The sequence below is a fragment of the Bos indicus genome, chromosome 18 (genome assembly GCF_029378745.1).
Source record: "Bos indicus isolate NIAB-ARS_2022 breed Sahiwal x Tharparkar chromosome 18, NIAB-ARS_B.indTharparkar_mat_pri_1.0, whole genome shotgun sequence".
NCBI lineage: Eukaryota > Metazoa > Chordata > Mammalia > Artiodactyla > Bovidae > Bos > Bos indicus.
This window is the reverse complement of record NC_091777.1, coordinates 26,684,207-26,701,385: the sequence shown is the minus strand read 5'-3', so window position 1 is coordinate 26,701,385 and position 17,179 is coordinate 26,684,207. Positions and strand designations below refer to the sequence as shown.

The window sequence follows — 17,179 nt, the reverse complement described above, 5'->3', positions numbered from 1 at the left end:
GGCCATGACTGGACAGGATGCTATGACCTGGTGAAAGGGAAGTTGTCTCAGCCAGACTTGGGGAGAGGCAGGCTTCCAGAATAGCGTTGCCAAGTTTATGAAACAGGCCGGCTTTTCATCCCCGCTCCTCCCGTGTCCCCGTGTCCAGATGTTTGCTTGGTGGCTCCATGGTAACCGTGATGCCACAATGGAATATTCTTCCCAAGGTGCTAGAAGGAATCCCTTGGTTGAGCTCTGCGGTAATAAGGTCAGAGTGAGTTCACTTCTCCTTTTGCAGGAGCAGTTCACAGAAGAACTCTGAGAACCATCCTGACAGCAAGAAACATCTGGCATCATGAGTGGAACATGGTGAGTGAGGACAGCACGCGTGGGTTCCTAGGGCCCTTGTGCATTGTCTGAGGCGAGGGTAGGCCTGGCGGTGCAGGGGATGGAGGAGCACGCCTGGGCTTTGAGCTCCAGCTCCACCACCAGGCAGCCTCGGCTGACCTTGAGTGGGATTCCTATGGTCTCTGAGTATCAGTTTCTGAATCTGTAGAATGGGGATGAGGGCTTCAATCCCTGGGTCTGGAAGATCCCCTGGAGAAGGAAATGGCAACCCACTGAAGTATTCTTGCCTGGAAAAATCCCACAGACAGAGGAACCTGGCAGGCCACAGTCCATGGGATTGCAAAGAGTCAGACACGACTCAGTGACTTTACACACACACACACACACAGTGGGGATGACGACGCTGTCCACTTCACAGGGTTACTGTGTGAATGAACTGAGCGAAATGCTGGGGTGGTTACTATGTAAAAGTCTGAGCTGTCATCAGTGAAAAGAAACCCAGCATTATTTAAGCCAGCAGAGTTTGATGTGCTCAGTTGCTCAGTTGTGTCTGACTCTTTGAGACCCCATGGTCTGTAGCCCACCAGGCTCCTCTGTCCATGGAATTCTCCAGGCAGAAATACTGGAGTGGGTAGCCTTTCCACTTCTTCAGGGGATCCTCCCAACCCAGGGATCAAACTCAGGTCTCCTGCATTGCAGGTGGATTCTTTACCATCTGAGATACCAGGGAAGCCCATAGGAGGGGCAAAACCAGGGTGGGCTTTTACGTAATCCCCACTTTTTGCTTTTCAGCAGCATCCTATGGCTACAGAGTTAAGGCAAGGGTTGAATTCAACGAGTCAAAAAATAACCTTTTGCTGAGACCTGACGCCATGGGGAAACCCGGGAACCCTGGCTGGGGTGTGCAGAAAACCAACCAGCGTGGCTGCCTCCTCTCCTTGCATCTTACGAGCCACTGGCTGAACATCGGGGCCGGGCAGCTGGTCCTGGCCTCTTTACTGCTCGGAACCAAAGAACAGGGACCTGACAGGTCTGATTCCCGTGTCTTGGAAGTTTTGCGGGTAGAAAGGCAAGGGACAGGGACTCTGATACGGGGGTCGGGGTGGGGGATGTCACCACCTTGGGGAGGAGAGGAAAGGCCAGGTGCTCGGCACTTCTGTGTTCACAGCTGCCCATGGTGTCTGCTGCGGCTGTCTCTGGGGATGGCAGCGATGAGAAGGGCGCTCCTGCTGCTGCTCTACATCTCCCACGCATCTGCCAGTGAGTGTGCTTCTCTCTTTTCTCTTCCGTCACGACTTCAGCTGACTGTGTGACGTGGCAGGGGGAGTCATCCCAGAAAAGGAAACTGTCCTTTTAATGTCCAGAGAGGGACTCGGGGACGGGTGAGTTATGCCGCCTTGCTCTGGGCAGCATGAGTTGGTGGAAGGAACCAGGGGAAGAAGTGGAACGTGGTGGGTGGATGTAGGACACTGGGCTTGAGCAGCCTGGTGTCAGGACTAGTCCTTGGTGAGAGTCTGGTTAGGAAAATAAAGCTTAGGCTACAGAGAGGGCCCCCTGATGGGGGCAGAGGGGATTGACATGAGCTCCTGGCTCCCCACTCACCACCCCTGCCTCTGCCCTCCCCAGGATATATCCTCCAGGCTCCATCCTTCCTGAGCCGGAGTCGGGGGGGGGGGGGGGGGGGGTGAGTAAAGGGAGGGCAAGATATGTCTTATGCACTTGGGAACCAGGCCTTCCAAGTGTTTCTGTTTCAGCTTCGGATGAAGGCCTTTATCCTTAAGCTTTTAACATTACCTCTAAACTGATCCCCAGCTGCAGGGCTGGGCTCAGGGGCAGGGAGGTGCCTTAGAGGCTGCCTGGCCTCAGTCGGCAGAAGTGGCAGCTGCAGTCACCTCCCTGATCCCCAGGTTATAGATTCCAGCCTGGAACAGGGTAGATGGTAGGGCACCTGATGAAAGCAGTCTCTGTGCCAGCTCCTGCCACCCCAGCTGGCTCTCTCCTGTCTTCCTGGAGTTAAATAGGAGACATGAAGGAGCTCCCTGTGCACACGTACACACACACCAAGCAGACCAACCTCCTTCCTGGCCTCCCCCAGCTCCTTGCAGGCCAAGGAGGCAAAAGACAGAAAGGGCCTCTCCGCCCCTCTTAAAAAGCCTCAGGCAAGTGACCTGGGGCCAACATTTCATCTCTGGGACAGATTTCCTCATTATATCCTGGGCTTTCAAGGATCATATAAGGTCATGAATGAATGAATCAGCCAATTAGAACTTTGAAAAGATAAAAGTCATCGCACACGTATAGATTCTTGCTGCATGAGGAAGGGTTGTTTATGCCTTGCTCACCACAGGTGGCCAATATTCTGTGGAAAAACAAACAAACCAGAATTCCTTTCTCTGGTGACCCTGAAGCACCTGATGGCCTTGCAGCCATCATCCTGCTGACAACCAGCTCTGTCACTGTTCCAGCAAAGTCTCCAAGTGTCAGCTCACAGAGATGTGAATCTGATCACACGGTGCCCTGGCATGGAGTGGTCCTTTGATGACTGTACTGAATATTCAGTCAACTCCAGCATCGCGGTTTGGAAACGCTCTGGCATTGGTGGTCACCTCAAAGGTCACCTCCTGGGGGAAGCCCTCCCAGACTTCATGTTCTGGGCAAAATCCATGTCCCCTCTTCTGTGTACTCTGGGGACAGTCTCTTGTGTCACAGGTCTCTCTGTACATCACTCTTCAGCGTGTCTGTCTCCCCCATGCATTGGGACCTCCCCTGGGCTGGGGACAGAACCCTGAAATCTGTCCCGTTAGCCCAGCCCCTAACTCTGCAGGGCTGTGTGTACAGGTAGATGAATGGATGAAAAAGAAGCCACCAATGTCCTGACCTTATCAGCCAGTGCTACCCAGTAGGTGACACGCAGGGCCCAGGACCACCAACTTAGAAACACACGCTGGGTACTCACGTAGAGGCTACCAGAGCAGTGGGGGTAGGTAATGCCATCATCCATTGAGCTAGGCATTATCAGTCATGGGGACACACCTCTCCTCTTGTGAGAGGTGTGTTACCTTACCTCTCATAAAAGGAAACTGAAGCCCAGAGAGGTGAGTGGCTCTCCCCAAGTCCCAACGCACAGGGGCAAACTGGACTTGGGACACGGTGTCCAGATAATAGTTTTAACCTGGCAGACCCCAGAAAGGGTCTTGAGGACTCCCAAAGATCCCAGAGGACACTTTAAGAACTGCTGATATATATGAAAGATTTCAGATAAACAGCTTAGGATAAGCTCAGTGGGACTTCCCTGGTGGGAAGGGAAGGGAATTCGTTTTCACTGAGCCACCTGGAAGTCCCCAGTGGTAAAGAATCCACCTGCTAATGCAGGAGATGTGGGTTCAATCCCTGGGTCAGGAAGATTCCTTGGAGAAGGAAATGGCAACCCACTCTAGTATTCTTGCCTGGAAAAATCCTGTGGATAGAGGAGCCTGGCGGGCTACAGTCCATGGGGTCACAAAGAGTTGGCCCCAACTTAGCAACTAAACAAACAACAACAAATCTGCCAAGTGCTAAGCTTGTGATAAATGAGGGTGATCATCGCTAGCCTAACATTTTTAGATTCAAAGATGTCACCAAGGGTCTTTGATGGGGAAGAAGACCTCCTACAAAAATAAATGAGGGTGGTATGGTTATGGCGAGCCAGAAAAAGTGGGGGAAACGGCAGGAGAGGGAGCGGGTCCTGAGGTCTGATGTGGCAGTGGTAGTGGTGGCCACAGGCTCTAGCTGCTTGCCCGGCAGTCAGGCCCCTGCACACCCCCTCCAGGTTGCGGCATCCAGAAAAGCAACATTGCGGTCACTTCCGAGGAGGGTTTGGTCGAAGAGCAGGAGTTCCCGTGGGTGGTGTCGCTGCAGGATTCCCAGTACACCCACCTGACTTTCGGCAGCATCCTCAGTGAGTTCTGGATCCTCAGCATCGCGTCCACCTTTCAGAACAGGCCAGTACCCCAGCTTTGGAGCTGACACAGCCCACCGAGGCGGGGTGGGCTCTGGGGGACTCTGCTTCCTGCTCAGCTTGGGGAAGACTGGAAGGTGGGTTCCTGGTGTCAGGGCAACACGGCTTTTTTTTACCAGCTCGGGGCTTGCCGTGAGCTTGGGGGTCCTAAAATCACCAGCTGCCAGGGTCGGCGCAGTCTGTGTCTTCTCTGCGGTAAGGACTAACAGCTGCACCTCTGTGGAGTGAAAGGATGCGCTCGCCATCCTCTGTAGGAAGGATATTGGCTCCCGCTTTCTGTACTACAGTCACAAAGGCGCTGACTCTTGACACTGGAGGTCCTTACTGCTTATCTTGTCAAGAGAACTGATAGGAGTCCTAACAAGGAGTCTTCTTAAGGGAATTGATAGGATAAGTTTAAAACACTTAAACCTCAGACCTTAACCATGAGACTGCCACGAATATACACGCAGAGAGAAAAGGCTTGAAGGAAATACACAAACACTTGGAGAGTGCCCATCTCTGGATGCTCAGAGCACCCATGATTCCTGTTTTCGTCTTTGAACTTCTCTGTATTCTCCAAATGGTTTACGGTAAATGGACATTCTTTTAAACCAGATTTTTAAAAAAAACACTATATGTGCTATATATATTGCCCTCCAGAGAGGTTGTTTTCTATGTAGTGTTTTCATTACTGCTATTTTCTATCTGATCTGCTGGTTTGATTGATCTCCTTTTTGACTCTGTGTTTTATCAAAGACCATTAAAAAATATCCAGGCGCTAGGACACTTTGCTTTGTTTTCCAACACGATTTAATTCTGAGTTAGATGGCAGGTGAGCTATTAAGGAATTCGTTCACGTTGTCTTTGTGGTCTACTACGTGGTCCATGTGACTATTTTCCGTAAGTAAATTAAAAAGTTCCCCTCTGTCCTTGGAATATAATTTAATATATAAAATTGGAACATGGAGTCTACTTGATCTTTCCTGGGCTGACCAAGGCAAATTACAAACTCCTGGCTTTTTCTCCTTCTATTTCTTGGAATTTAATTCATGAACATTGTGTCACTTGTTGCAATAAATTCTTCATTGTAGATTGAATTCCTTATCACCACCTTTCTTTATCTTGTTGCATGCTCTTCTGCTTTGATATTCAGAATAAAACTCCTGCCTCTGTTTTTCTTGCTTTCTGTTTTCCTTTTCATTATATGGCTTTGTTTCATAGGTCTCTTCTAACAGATTTGGAAAGCTTGAATTTGTTTTCTTAAAAATGTGTTCATCTTAGAGCTCTAATTTCATGGAAAATACCCAAGTCTTCTGTTTCTCTCTGGATCATCCTCTCAAGACTCTCCCATGGCTGATGCCAGAATTCCTATCTTTTCACTCTTTCCTTCTCTCCTCATGACCACTCAGTGTTAATAGGTTATTTATGTACTTTCATGTCTGCACACTTGTTATTTCATATATTAGCTGTAAATAAATAACCGTTTAGACTCCCATGAAAGATGAGAAAATTGGTGTATACAACCCACCTCTGCTTTCTTTTCAATTTTTGTTACACCATTTGATTATTGCCAGGGTTTACATCATTACTCCAACCTATGGCTTTAAAAGTTTTTCTTTCATTTTAATTTTAGACCCATAAATAAATAAGCATAGAAGAAAGATAATCAGCCATAACATACCAGATTATCTTCAGGTGGTAGGCTATATGCTTGTAAGATAGAAGAATCTTCAAAGAATGATGGCACAAGTGTAGGGGTTCAGAAATGATTTCCTGACAAACTACTATAAAATTGATAAATGACAAGGTCTTACTGTATAGCATAGGGAACTATATTCAATATCTTGTGATAAGTCATAATGGAAAAGAATATTAAAAATAAAATATATTATTGTAATATATTGTATATAATATATGGAATACATTTTATATGTATGAAATATATTTCATATATGAGTGCTTCATGTATTTCAGATATAGTCTATGAAATATATTTCATGTATATAATATATAAAATATTATATATATATATATATATAAACTGAATCACTTTTCTGTATACCAGAAACTAAAACAACATTGTAAATCAACTACACTTCAATAAAACGAAAAAAAAAATTTCCTGGGGACATGGTTCAAAAAGGTGAGTAAAAAGTAGCCCTAGGAAGATGAGTTGGATGGAGCCAAAAAATCAATAAACATGAAAACAGGGAAGTGTGAAGCTTCCTCGGTGCCTCAGCTTCTCAAGACCTGCTTGTTCTCTCTCTCCAGGAAGGACGCTGTGGCTATAATTGGTATAGCTAAGATGGATGCAAAACTGATTGCTCATGAAGAGTATCCTATCAACACCATCATCATCCATGAGGACTTCGACAATAAGACAATGAGAAATAACATAGCCCTCCTGAAGACAGACACGGCGATGCAGTTCAACAGCCTGGTCCGGCCCATCTGCTTCCTCGGCAGAAAGCTGAACAGGCCGCCAGTCCTGATGAACTGCTGGGTGGCAGGATGGAACCCCACATCTGCAGTTAATGGCTTCCTTCTCCTAGAGGAGGCTGTGTGTGTGCCGGCAGTGGGGGTGACCAGGATGAACCATTCCAGGGCTTAGTTCAGTAATTCAGATGGCCTGAGGTTCTGGAGTTGGGCTGGAACCCCCACTGAATGGGTCAAGATTCCCAGCGCTTGCCCTCTTTGAGGTCACTTTTACATTGGGTCCTTTTTCTTTTATCCTTACACCCAAATTGGACATACACGGGTAGCGAACGCCTGAAGTGACTTCAGGGTTACTGAGGGGCGAGGGAACATCATTCCCTGAACCAGAGCTTGCAGTCCTCTTCTCTGAGCCATCCTTGTTTTCTCTGACTCTTGGGAAGCAAACAAGGAAAAGCAAAGAAAGGGTGAACGTTCTCTGCCTGCTTCACACTCAGGTTCTTTGCTTTCACAAAGGTAGTCTTCAGTAAAAAGCCAGACACGGGTTGTGATTTATGAGGAAAAGGGGGTTTATTAGGACATTTCTTACTGACTCCCATTTGGATATGTGAGTTGTAGTTGAGTGGACTTGGGGGATGTCTTCCTGTTAATAATTCTTGGGCTCTCTGTTGCATGGTCCAGACAGGAAATCACATGACAATGAGTATCCTGAGGAAAATCTCCGTGAAAGACATTGACTCGTGTCCCTTAAACATAGAGCAGAAAACAGGATGTGGCAACCACCTAGAGATGGAGACTAACGCTGTCTGCTTGGTAAGGACACAGTGGAATAGAAGCTGAAAGTAAGCAGAGGTTACTTCATGGGGGGCTTGGGGACTCCCCCTGGCTGCGTGTGGTCAGGGACTGTCACTTGAGATTCACAGATATCTCTAGGATGAGCAGGACTTGGCAAATAAGCTCAATAACCCAATAATAATAATAAATACATAATAAAAAATAAAATAATAATAAAAGCTCAAGAGCCATCTGCTGAATGAACCAGTCACCATTGTCAGTGTGACATAACTAAGCACGGCTAAGTAACATGTTTTTTCATGAGCTAAAAGTTTGAAAGAATGAGTCCCAACCATACATGGGGATATATGTTGAGTGTGCTCACAGCACAGGCTCACTCTATTTGGCTTCTTTGGAACCTAGACTGATGCTACTGCTCATCAGTCACTGGGTTTCTTTTTTCCGATAAGAAGCCCTGCCCTCTACCTGGATGTGGGCTGTCCTACTGCCTCAGGAAAATGCACAGCATTCACAAACACCTGTCCTTGGCCCTCAGATCTGTACCTGGGGAAAGCGTGGCTTACCAGGGCCACACAGTTAATAAACATTAAAGACGAGAACCCAGGTCTGCCAGACTTCCAAAGTTTCCCTCCTCTACTCCATCAACCACTTTTCTCAAAATAGTCTTCGGGATTTCCCAGTGGGAAAATTTTTTCAGAGGGCTAAGGAAAAGTTTTTTTAAGAGAAAGGGAAAAAAAAAATACTTAGATGTGGACAATTCTTTCTCAAAGTCATTTCATTGCAAAAGCACGAAGGACTGCCTTTCATCAGACAGTAAGTTTGCCCTGCCAAAGCTGGTTTAACATTTATCGAGTGTTCTTCATTGTACTGCAGTGTAGTCCACGGGGTCACAGAGTCGGACCCGACTGAGCGACTGAACGGACATTGTACTGAACTCTGTCAGATGCGCGATTGTAGCAACTTCTTAGAGAACGTGTTAAAATACAGAAGAAGATGTAGCTACTTAACAAAATCCTGCCATCAGCCACTCCATCAATCTAGAGCCACACTTCATCAGATCCAGATGCTACCAGCTGTAGAGCACACTATTATTTTATGTAATGTTGAGAAGGAAAAAATGCTGGAAGAAGAGTGAATGGAAATTCTGGAATCAACTGATTAAAAGACACATTCCATTTCAAAGATGGAAAGTTTTAAGAGAATCTTAGATGCATAGGAATATGGTAAACTCCTTACAGGCTTCCCCAGTGGTTCAGCGGTAAAGAATCTGCTGCAATGCAGGAAACTCCAGTTTGATTCCTGGGTCGAGAGGATACCCTAGAGGGAGGACATGGCAACCCACTCCAGTATTCTTGCCTGGAGAATCCCCACGGACAGAGAAACCTGGCGGGCTACAGTCCATGGGGTTGCAAAGAGTCAGACACAACTGAAACGACTCAGTACACAGCACACACAAACTGCTTACAGTCTAAATGATCATTTCTTTAAACCACTCACAAAATTTAGATTGCTTTTTAACCGCAGCACACCTGTAGACAGTTCTTTGCTTTTTAGATTATGCTTAAAAACTGTCTCGGACCATTAAAAAAAAAAAACAGTGCTTTGTCTAGCTAGAGTCCCAGCAATTGTGTTCTACTGTCCAGGGGTCCTCAAAGCCACACTTCTCACATGTAGAATAATTCACCCAGGTTCAGTGTCTGCTCTGGGCTTCCCAGATAGCTCTGTTGGTAAAGAATCCACCTGCAATGCAGGAGACCCCACTTCAATTCCTGGGTTGGGAAGATCTGCTGGAGAAGGGAAAGGCTACCCACTCCAGTATTCCCGCCTGGAGAACTCCACAGACTGTACAGTCCATGGAGTACAAAGAGTCGGACACGATTGAGCGACTTTCACTTTCACTTTTCAGTGTCTGCTTTAATGAGTCCCCAGAGATCCAACAAAAGCAGAATCACTCTGAATCCACCCCTCCTTCTTCCCAAACTGTTAGGGCTTTTGCTGAATGTTGAGGTTGAGGATCACCCAATGAAAGTGTCGCTCCCCCAGGAGATGAGGTGAGACTGCTCCAGAGGAGCAGCTGGTACTTTTTGTGTCCGTTGCTTGAGCTGCAGAGGTCTCAGCCTTACAGGTTATGGAGAAGAGAAAAAGCAGCGTACTCTGCATCTGAGTGGAACAGCAGCTTGCAAAACCACCCGAGAGCCAGGGATGGCAACCACACAATCGTTTGTCAAACTATTTGTCCTGAATTGCACTCTTTTTCTTCCTCAAGCTGTAAAAGCACAGTTAAAACAAACTGGAAGTGGGTCTGGTGAACACAGTGGAGATTACTCCATGCTTGGCCAGAAACCCTCTGTGCCCCAGGCAGACACAACAGGGCGCAGACGAAAAAGCCTGTTCACCAGTCCCAGGAGGACTGGCCAGAGCTCTGGGATGAAGTTTCTACCTTCTGCTGTTTGGCAGCAAGGGATGAAAACAGTAGAGTGTGAAACGCTGAAAAATTAAGAGTTCCACACTCAAGCACCCCCTTCCATCTGATGAGAGGCACAGAACGAAATCCAGAATGTTATCCTCACATGTGTGTGGCCGTGAGACAACCAGGGAATTATGGCAGCCTTGCCGAGCGCGCCTCCCTGGCCCTGCTTGCGAAGTGGCTCTTGTCTTCTGTTCATTTCTGTTCTGGCATGGCTTCCTCAGAAAAAGGAGGGTTCAGTGATAGAGGCTACAAGTGTATAGACACCCGACCAGCAGGGACTGACGTGACCACTTTTGCACATCTCTGATTCTCATGGTTGAATCTGTTCAGACTGTTTGCCATTGTCAACTGTAAGCCCCCTCCCCCATGCCTCAGTCCAAATAGTGAGAGTGAAGTGTAATCGCCCAGCCTTCAATGATAAACCCACCCCTGCCTGGACCAAGATGGACCACGGGCCAGGGCTGGGGAGCAGGTATTCCTTTAAGAGGAGGCCTGGAGGACAGTTAAGATAAATTATTCCTAGTTGCTGCCTTGTTTCTTTTTCCACATTTCTCAGTTTTTGTTGTAAAAACGAGGGCCTTTTCTCGACACCAGGGTAATAGCAGCTAATTGTTTATTGAGTGCATTCTGTAGGTCAGGCACTGTGCTAGGACCTCTGCTGGTGTTACAGAGGTGAACTGAGTCCCCAGTTTAGCTCAGAGAATTAGGTAACCTGCCAGGGCTACATCTCCAGCCAGGTGTGTCAGGCTCCTGCCCACTCACCTGAAGAGAGATCAGGTCTGTATGGCAGAGCTCCCGAGGCCAGGAGGACAGCTCTCTAGAGTCTTGGATGGGGATGGCGGGGGCAGGGTGCCTCATTGACAGCTGCCAGGCTGATAAATCTGTGAGTCCAGCCTGGTGGCATATGCTCCCCCACTAGTCTGACTCTGACCCTAGCTGGGCTGTGGGTGGGTGTGAGCAGCTTAAATCGAAACAAAACAGAGAAGAGAAGGGGGGAAATGGGCCCATTCCAGGCCAGAAAGAAACAAAATAACATTTGAGGAGTGAGAAACCAGAAGAGAGGGAGGGTTTATTCAAAGTCCTAGAAAGGGGCAAGAAAATGAAGTGGGAACTAGGAATCTACAGGCAAAGTGCAGGAGCCTTCAAATAATTTGTATGATAAAAGGAAAAGTCATCTTGTTGGAATTTGTGGGGACAGTGGCCTAGATTAGAAACAGTATCTTATAATTTACCTCATTTCTAGTGAGAACCAGCAAGAACAGGCCAGAATAGTGCAAAACTTTTCTAGAAGAGAGAGTAAATAGCACTAGGACATACTTTTTAAAAAGAGAGAGAGAGAACGAGTTTTTTTCCTAAGACCTGAAGCCTTCTGTCCTTTATCACAGGGGGACCCGGGAAACCCAATGATGTGCCAGCTGAAGGAAATGAGTCTGTGGGTGCTGAGAGGAATCCTGTCCCAAGGAGGGGAGAAATGCCCTGGCCTGTTCCTGTACATCAGGGTGGAAGACTACAGCGACTGGATCACGTCTAAAACCAGGAAGACCAGCTCTCCCCTGTCTTCCTTCCATCACTGGGAGAACCCCAGTCCTTTACCCAGCTACTCATCACGTGATCTCGTGACACAGAGAAAACAGGCTGGGCTGAGCCAGCTTGTGTGGCCCCGACTATCCTTCCAAGAACAAGAAAGGTCCACCGTGCATTCCACGCGTTCACTGCCAGACAATGGCACTCAAATGAGTCTAGACTTCCGGGAAAAGGGGCGGAGGGAGCCAGGCAGGTCTGACATGGCCATCCAGCCCACGTACTATGACTACTACGGTGGGGAGTTCATGGCGTCTGCGCCCTCTTCAGGCCAGAACAGGTTACATCAGCCCCAAGAAATTACCTTATTTTTTCTTTGCGCTCGTTTTCTTTGGTAATGGGATCTTCGTCTAGGAGCTAGCCCTCCAAACCGAAGAGGAAGCTCAGAACGCTGAGTGCCAGGCATTCACCATGCTGTTTCGGTGTCTCTTTTTGAGAGTCGCGCAGCTAGACTGCCATGGACAGGGCCGCGCTCAGACTTGGGCCGGCTCCCTCTCCTCTAGCCCCACTCCTGCGAGCGGGAAGGTCGCTTTCGTGTGTGCTTGTGAACTAAACGTAGGCTAACAAGTGTCAAACCATTAGAGTGCCCTGTGGTTCTTTCAGTGTTCACGGGTTCCCGGGGCCAGGCTGTGAAAACACTTCCCCAGGGGGCTGAGGTGGCCTGAGAGGTGACCGGCAGCCTGGCTGGAGAGTTGGGGACCCCAGCCAGCACAGGGAATAGTGAGCGGACCCCATGACTTAGACAGGAGCTAATGACTTTAATGGATCACTTTTTGGTCGGCAGCCGTAGCTTCCTTCTGGCTATTTCCCAGGGCCGGAAATTGCCTGCAACTGCTCATTGGTGGTTTTCATCTTATTCCAAGCTTTGCGGTAGCCTTTCAAGGACATCTACAAAAGGAGAAAGGGGGAGGGGGGGAGAAGGTCATTTGAGACAAACGGATTGTGCCAATCGTACCCGCATCCAGCCCTGTGATGGCGCGGATGACCTTGTGTTGGGCGCAGTGTCTGCGTGCAGGCGGTGGCCCCAGCCACCTTGGGGCATCCGAAGATTCATTGTTTCTGTTCAGTGAAGTGAGAAGTTGCAGGCTCCTCCTGTGATTCTCTGCTACTTCTTGGCCCCAGATATGATGGGCCCATGTTTGGACCCTAGTTTATTATCCTGCTGCCAAGTGACCACAGGAAAGGGAGAAAGAAGCACCCTGGAAAATGTACCTGGTGTTTACATGCCAGGACGCTAAGCTTCCCAAGTGACCTGACTGGGTTTTTGCGCTGCTCTAAGGATGTCTCTAGTGTCCTGTGTGTGCAACCTGGCCTGTGGCAGTCTCAGTGCTTCCCTTTTATCTTTTTTTTAGACGGCAGCGTTTCATTTGCACTTTTCCTTTTTCTTCTCCACAGCTCACAATGGGCAAGGGGGCTTCCGGGCACACTGTACCATATGAAAAGGCTGCGGACTTAGTCAACGGAAAGACCCATGTCAACTGTGTAAATGCATGGAATCAGGTTCTGAGTGATATTAAAATCCATTATTATCTCATTTTTTAAAAACCTGGCTTATCCATGTATTAAATAGCAATCACTTAATTATCCACGGTGGGGAGAGGGACTCAAAAGCTTCCAGAGTTCAATAAGAAAATAAGCAACTAAAAACACACTATTGCTACACTGTCTTCCTGATAACCTGAAAAGGCCCTGTCTCTAACAAGAAAAAGGAGCTTTAAGGAAAAAAATTTTTCAAAAAGCCATCTTTTATTTGGTGTAAGCATTGAAGCAATGACTGAGATTTCTCACAGACTACACTTCCAAACACCTGCATTCTTAGCTCAGAATACAATATCCTAAACAAAAGATGGGGGGTGGGGGCAGTGCATAAGACATTGGGGGGTCTTGGGACTCACCTCTGCGATCTCCACTTTCCTCTCCCACATCCTGATGGTCTTCTCCAGGTCCCCGTTGCGGATCTTCTCCCGGATGTATATCATCACCTGTGGAGCTCGGAACTCAGACAGCTGCTTCCGGAGCTGCTTGTTCAGAGCCAGGGCCTTGGCCCGGTCCTGGGTGGGGGAAGGGACCAATTAGACTGTGGGGCTCCCTTGGCAGTTCCAGCCTCCTGGGACTTACTGGCCCTGGCAACTCCCCCTATTTTCAATGTCGTTCTAAACATGTTTACATTTTCAAAGGAGTGGGTGAAATCACAAGATTCTGACTCTTTACAGACCCTGACATGTTTGTCCAGTTCAGAAACACTAAGTGCAGTCTACACAGTCTTTCTTCCTCCCTTCCTTTTTTCCTTCTTCCTTTCCTTCTTTTATTAAGGAATGTGCTTTACTTTTGATTGCTTAGGGGCTTTTTTTTCTTTTGCAAAATATACATAACATACTATTGCCTGTTTTAACCATTTTTAAATGTACAGCTCTGTGGCATTCAGTATATTCGAATTGTTTTGCAGCCTTCATCACAATCTGTCTGCAGAAGTTTTTCATTTTCCCCAACTGAATCTCGGTATCTATTAAACACTTAACTTCCCATACCCTTCCCCAGCAGGCCCTGACAACTACCATTCTATTTTACGTCTCTATGAATTTAAAAAAAAAATTGTTTTTTGGTCTCACTGTGAGGCTTAAGTGAGCTTAGTTCCTTGGACTGCTAGGGGATTCCTTCCCCCATTCTCTATGAATCTGACTACTCTAGATATAAGTGGAATCATACAATAGTTGCTCCTGCATGACTGTCTAATTTCACTTAGCGTAAATGTCTTCAGAGTTCATCCATTTTGTAGCATGTCATAATTTTTTCCTTTCTAAGGATGAGTAAAATTCTGTTACATATATGTACAGCTCATTTTGGTTATTTATCCATCTGTCGATGGACACTTGAATTGCTTCTATGTTTCGGCTATTGTAAATAATGCTACTACAACCTGGGTGTACAAATACCTGTTGTTCAAGTTCCTGCTTCCAAATTATTTGGGGTATATACCTCGAAGACAACTTGCTGGATCATATGGTCATTCAGTTTTTTTGAGGAATCTGTCTTTTAAATTTTATTTTTTTAAATTATTATATAGTAAAATTAACTAGTCCTTTTCTTGAGTGGATTTTGAATTAGCATTGTCCTTTTAACAATTGTTTTGAATAGGCAACACATTCAATCCAAATGGTATAAAAATACAATATTGTGAAGTTAAAAAATAAAATAAAATAAAAAATAATTGCTGCTACACAGTGGAATTTTACCTAATAGATTCTGTATTCCTGGGGTCATTCACCAGCATATAAAATATATTCAGAAAATATGATTTGAAAAGAAAAATGAACTGATCACTAAAAAAAAAAAAATGTACACAATGACAAGCTCCCATCCTACCCCTTGTCCCCAGCCACACAGGTCCCCTTCCAAGAAGCATATACTGCTTTTAGGTTTCCTGTATCCTTCAAGAAATCTCTCAGTTCAGTTCAGTCGCTCAGCCGTGTCCGAATCTTTGCAACCCCATGGACTGCAGTACACCAGGCTTCCCCGTCCATCATCAACTCCCAGAGCTTCCTCAAACTCATGTCCATTGAGTCAGTGATGCCATCCAACCATCTCATCCTCTGTCATCCCCTTCTCCCGCCTTCAATCTTTCCCAGCATCAGGGTCTTTTCAAATGAGTCAGTTCTTCACATCAGGTGGCCAAAGTATTGGAGTTTCAGCTTCAACATCAGTCCTTCCATTGAACACTCAGGACTAATATCCTTTAGGATGGACTGGTTGGATCTCCTTGCAGTCCAAAGGACTCTTAAGAGCCTTCTCCAACACCACAGTTCAAAAGCATCAATTCTTCTGCGCTCAGCTTTCTTTACAAGCTAACTCTCACATCCATACATGACCACTGAAAAACCATACCCTTGACTAAATGGACTTTTATCAGCAAAGTAATGTCTCTGCTTTTTAATATGCTGTCTATGTTGGTCATAGTTTTTCTTCCAAGGAGCAAGCATCTTTTAATTTCATGGCTGCAATCACCATCTGCAGTGATTTTTAAGTGCCCCAACCCCCAAAAAAGTCTGTCACTGTTTCCATTGTTTCCCTGTCTATTTGCCATGAAGTGATGGGACCAGATGCCATGATTTTAGTTTTCTGAATATTGAGTTTTAAGCCAACTTTTTCACTCTCCTCTTTCACTTTCATCAAGAGGCCCTTTAGTTTTTCTTTGCTTTCTGCCATAAGGGTGGTTTCATCTGCATATCTGAGGTTGTTGGTATTTCTCCTGGCAATCTTGATATGTTTGCATGGATAGAAATCTCTATATTTTACCTTTTTTGACCCAAAGAGTAGCCAATTCTATTCACTTTTTAAAAATTTAATAACAGGAAGATTATTAATGAAGGGGTATAAATCATTGTTTAGAAGTATAATAAAGCCTGCAGTTTATCAAGCACCTTCACATACACAACTCCTTTCAGTTCTCAGTGATCCCAGGAGGTAGGAAGGAATCACTATCTGAGACTCAGAAACATTAAGTGATTTGCACAGAAATCTCACAAATTTTATCACTCTCAAACACCTGCTACCAAATTCCAGATTTTCTCAATGTTAAAGTAGATGGTTGTGAATATCTGCTTTGAGCCTCAGTTTCCTCATCTAGAAAACAAGACTAGTCAGATAACCTACATAATGGTTATGAGAATCCAATGAAACTCTTAAGCGGCTGTCAGCTCTTAGCATAGGGTATGGTACACAGTCAGTTCAGTTCAGTTCAGTCGCTCAGTCGCGTCTGACTCTTTGTGACCCCATGAATTGCAGCACGCCAGGCCTCCCTGTCCATCACCAACTCCCGGAGTTAATTCAAACTCAGATCCATCGAGTCGGTGATGCCATCCAGCCATCTCATCCTCTGTCGTCCCCTTCTCCTCCTGCCCCCAATCCCTCCTAGCATCAGTCTTTTCCAATAAATCAACTCTTCACATGAGGTAGCCAAAGTACTGAAGTTTCAGCTTTAGCATCATTCCTTCCAAAGAACACCCAGGACTGATCTCCTTTAGAATGGACTGGTTGGATCTCCTTGCAGTCCAAGGGACTCTCAAGAGTCTTCTCCAACACCATTGAGTTCAAAAGCATCAATTTTTCGGCGCTCAGCTTTCTTCACAGTCCAACTCTCACATCCGTACATGACCACTGGAAAACCATAGCCTTGACTAAATGGACCTTTGTTGGCAAAGTAATGTCTCTGCTTTTGAATATCCTATCTAGGTTGGTCATAACTTTCCTTCCAAGGAGTAAGCGTCTTTTAATTTCATGGCTGCAATCACCATCTGCAGTGATTTTGGAGCCCCCCAAAATAAAGTCTGACACTGTTTCCACTGTTTCCCCATCTATTTGCCATGAAGTGATGGGACCAGATGCCATGATCTTAATTTTCTGAATGTTGAGCTTTAAGCCAACTTTTTCACTCTCCACTTTCACTTTCATCAAGAGGCTTTTTAGTTCCTCTTCACTTTCTGCCCTCAGTGAATTTTAAGAATAATGATCATACAAAGTTGTATCAATTCAATACACCTTCAGCAATATAAACATGTCTGCACACCGATGAGGACCAGAAAGAGGAAGGAATAACG

General features: G+C 46.2%; 2 protein-coding genes across 8 annotated transcripts in view; one reads left to right on the top strand and one right to left on the bottom strand.

Annotated features, from left to right (window-relative positions):
• Nucleotides 1–209: 209 nt before the first annotated feature.
• On the top strand, nt 210–13,172 carry PRSS54 (serine protease 54). Of its 3 annotated transcripts, XM_070770670.1 has the most exons (8): nt 210–348; nt 1,120–1,357; nt 1,496–1,587; nt 4,136–4,307; nt 6,578–6,836; nt 7,421–7,552; nt 11,390–11,691; nt 12,981–13,172. In XM_070770670.1, exons 2-8 carry the CDS (start codon nt 1,200–1,202, stop codon nt 13,039–13,041), a joined length of 1,176 nt encoding a protein of 391 aa, XP_070626771.1. In that variant the 5' UTR covers nt 210–348; nt 1,120–1,199; the 3' UTR covers nt 13,042–13,172. The 3 variants fall into 3 exon arrangements, with proteins under 3 accessions (XP_070626771.1, XP_070626770.1, XP_019835723.2); XM_070770669.1 differs by lacking the exon at nt 12,981–13,172 and having other exon boundaries at nt 1,123–1,357; nt 11,390–12,215; XM_019980164.2 differs by lacking the exon at nt 12,981–13,172 and having other exon boundaries at nt 11,390–12,215.
• The window catches only part of CFAP263 (cilia and flagella associated protein 263), a 32,173-nt gene continuing 27,317 nt past the window's right edge, over nt 12,324–17,179 (bottom strand). For all 5 annotated transcript variants that reach the window (XM_019980158.2, XM_019980160.2, XM_019980159.2 and 2 more), the window contains exons 8-9: nt 13,481–13,636; nt 12,324–12,473 (exon numbers count right to left, since the gene is read on the bottom strand). In XM_019980158.2, coding sequence (XP_019835717.2) covers nt 12,387–12,473; nt 13,481–13,636 — 243 coding nt within the window. In that variant the 3' untranslated portion in view covers nt 12,324–12,386. The remainder of the gene's footprint in view (nt 12,474–13,480; nt 13,637–17,179) is intronic.

Excerpts from the sequence above, each read along its gene's own strand:
- PRSS54 (XM_070770669.1), top strand. The coding sequence starts at position 1,200 with ATGGGGAAACCCGGGAACCCTGGCTGGGGTGTGCAGAAAACCAACCAG. Across the intron at positions 1,358-1,495 it reads AAAGAACAGGGACCTGACAG|CTGCCCATGGTGTCTGCTGC; the intron begins GTCTGATTCCCG and ends CTGTGTTCACAG. Across the intron at positions 1,588-4,135 it reads CATCTCCCACGCATCTGCCA|GTTGCGGCATCCAGAAAAGC; the intron begins GTGAGTGTGCTT and ends CACCCCCTCCAG.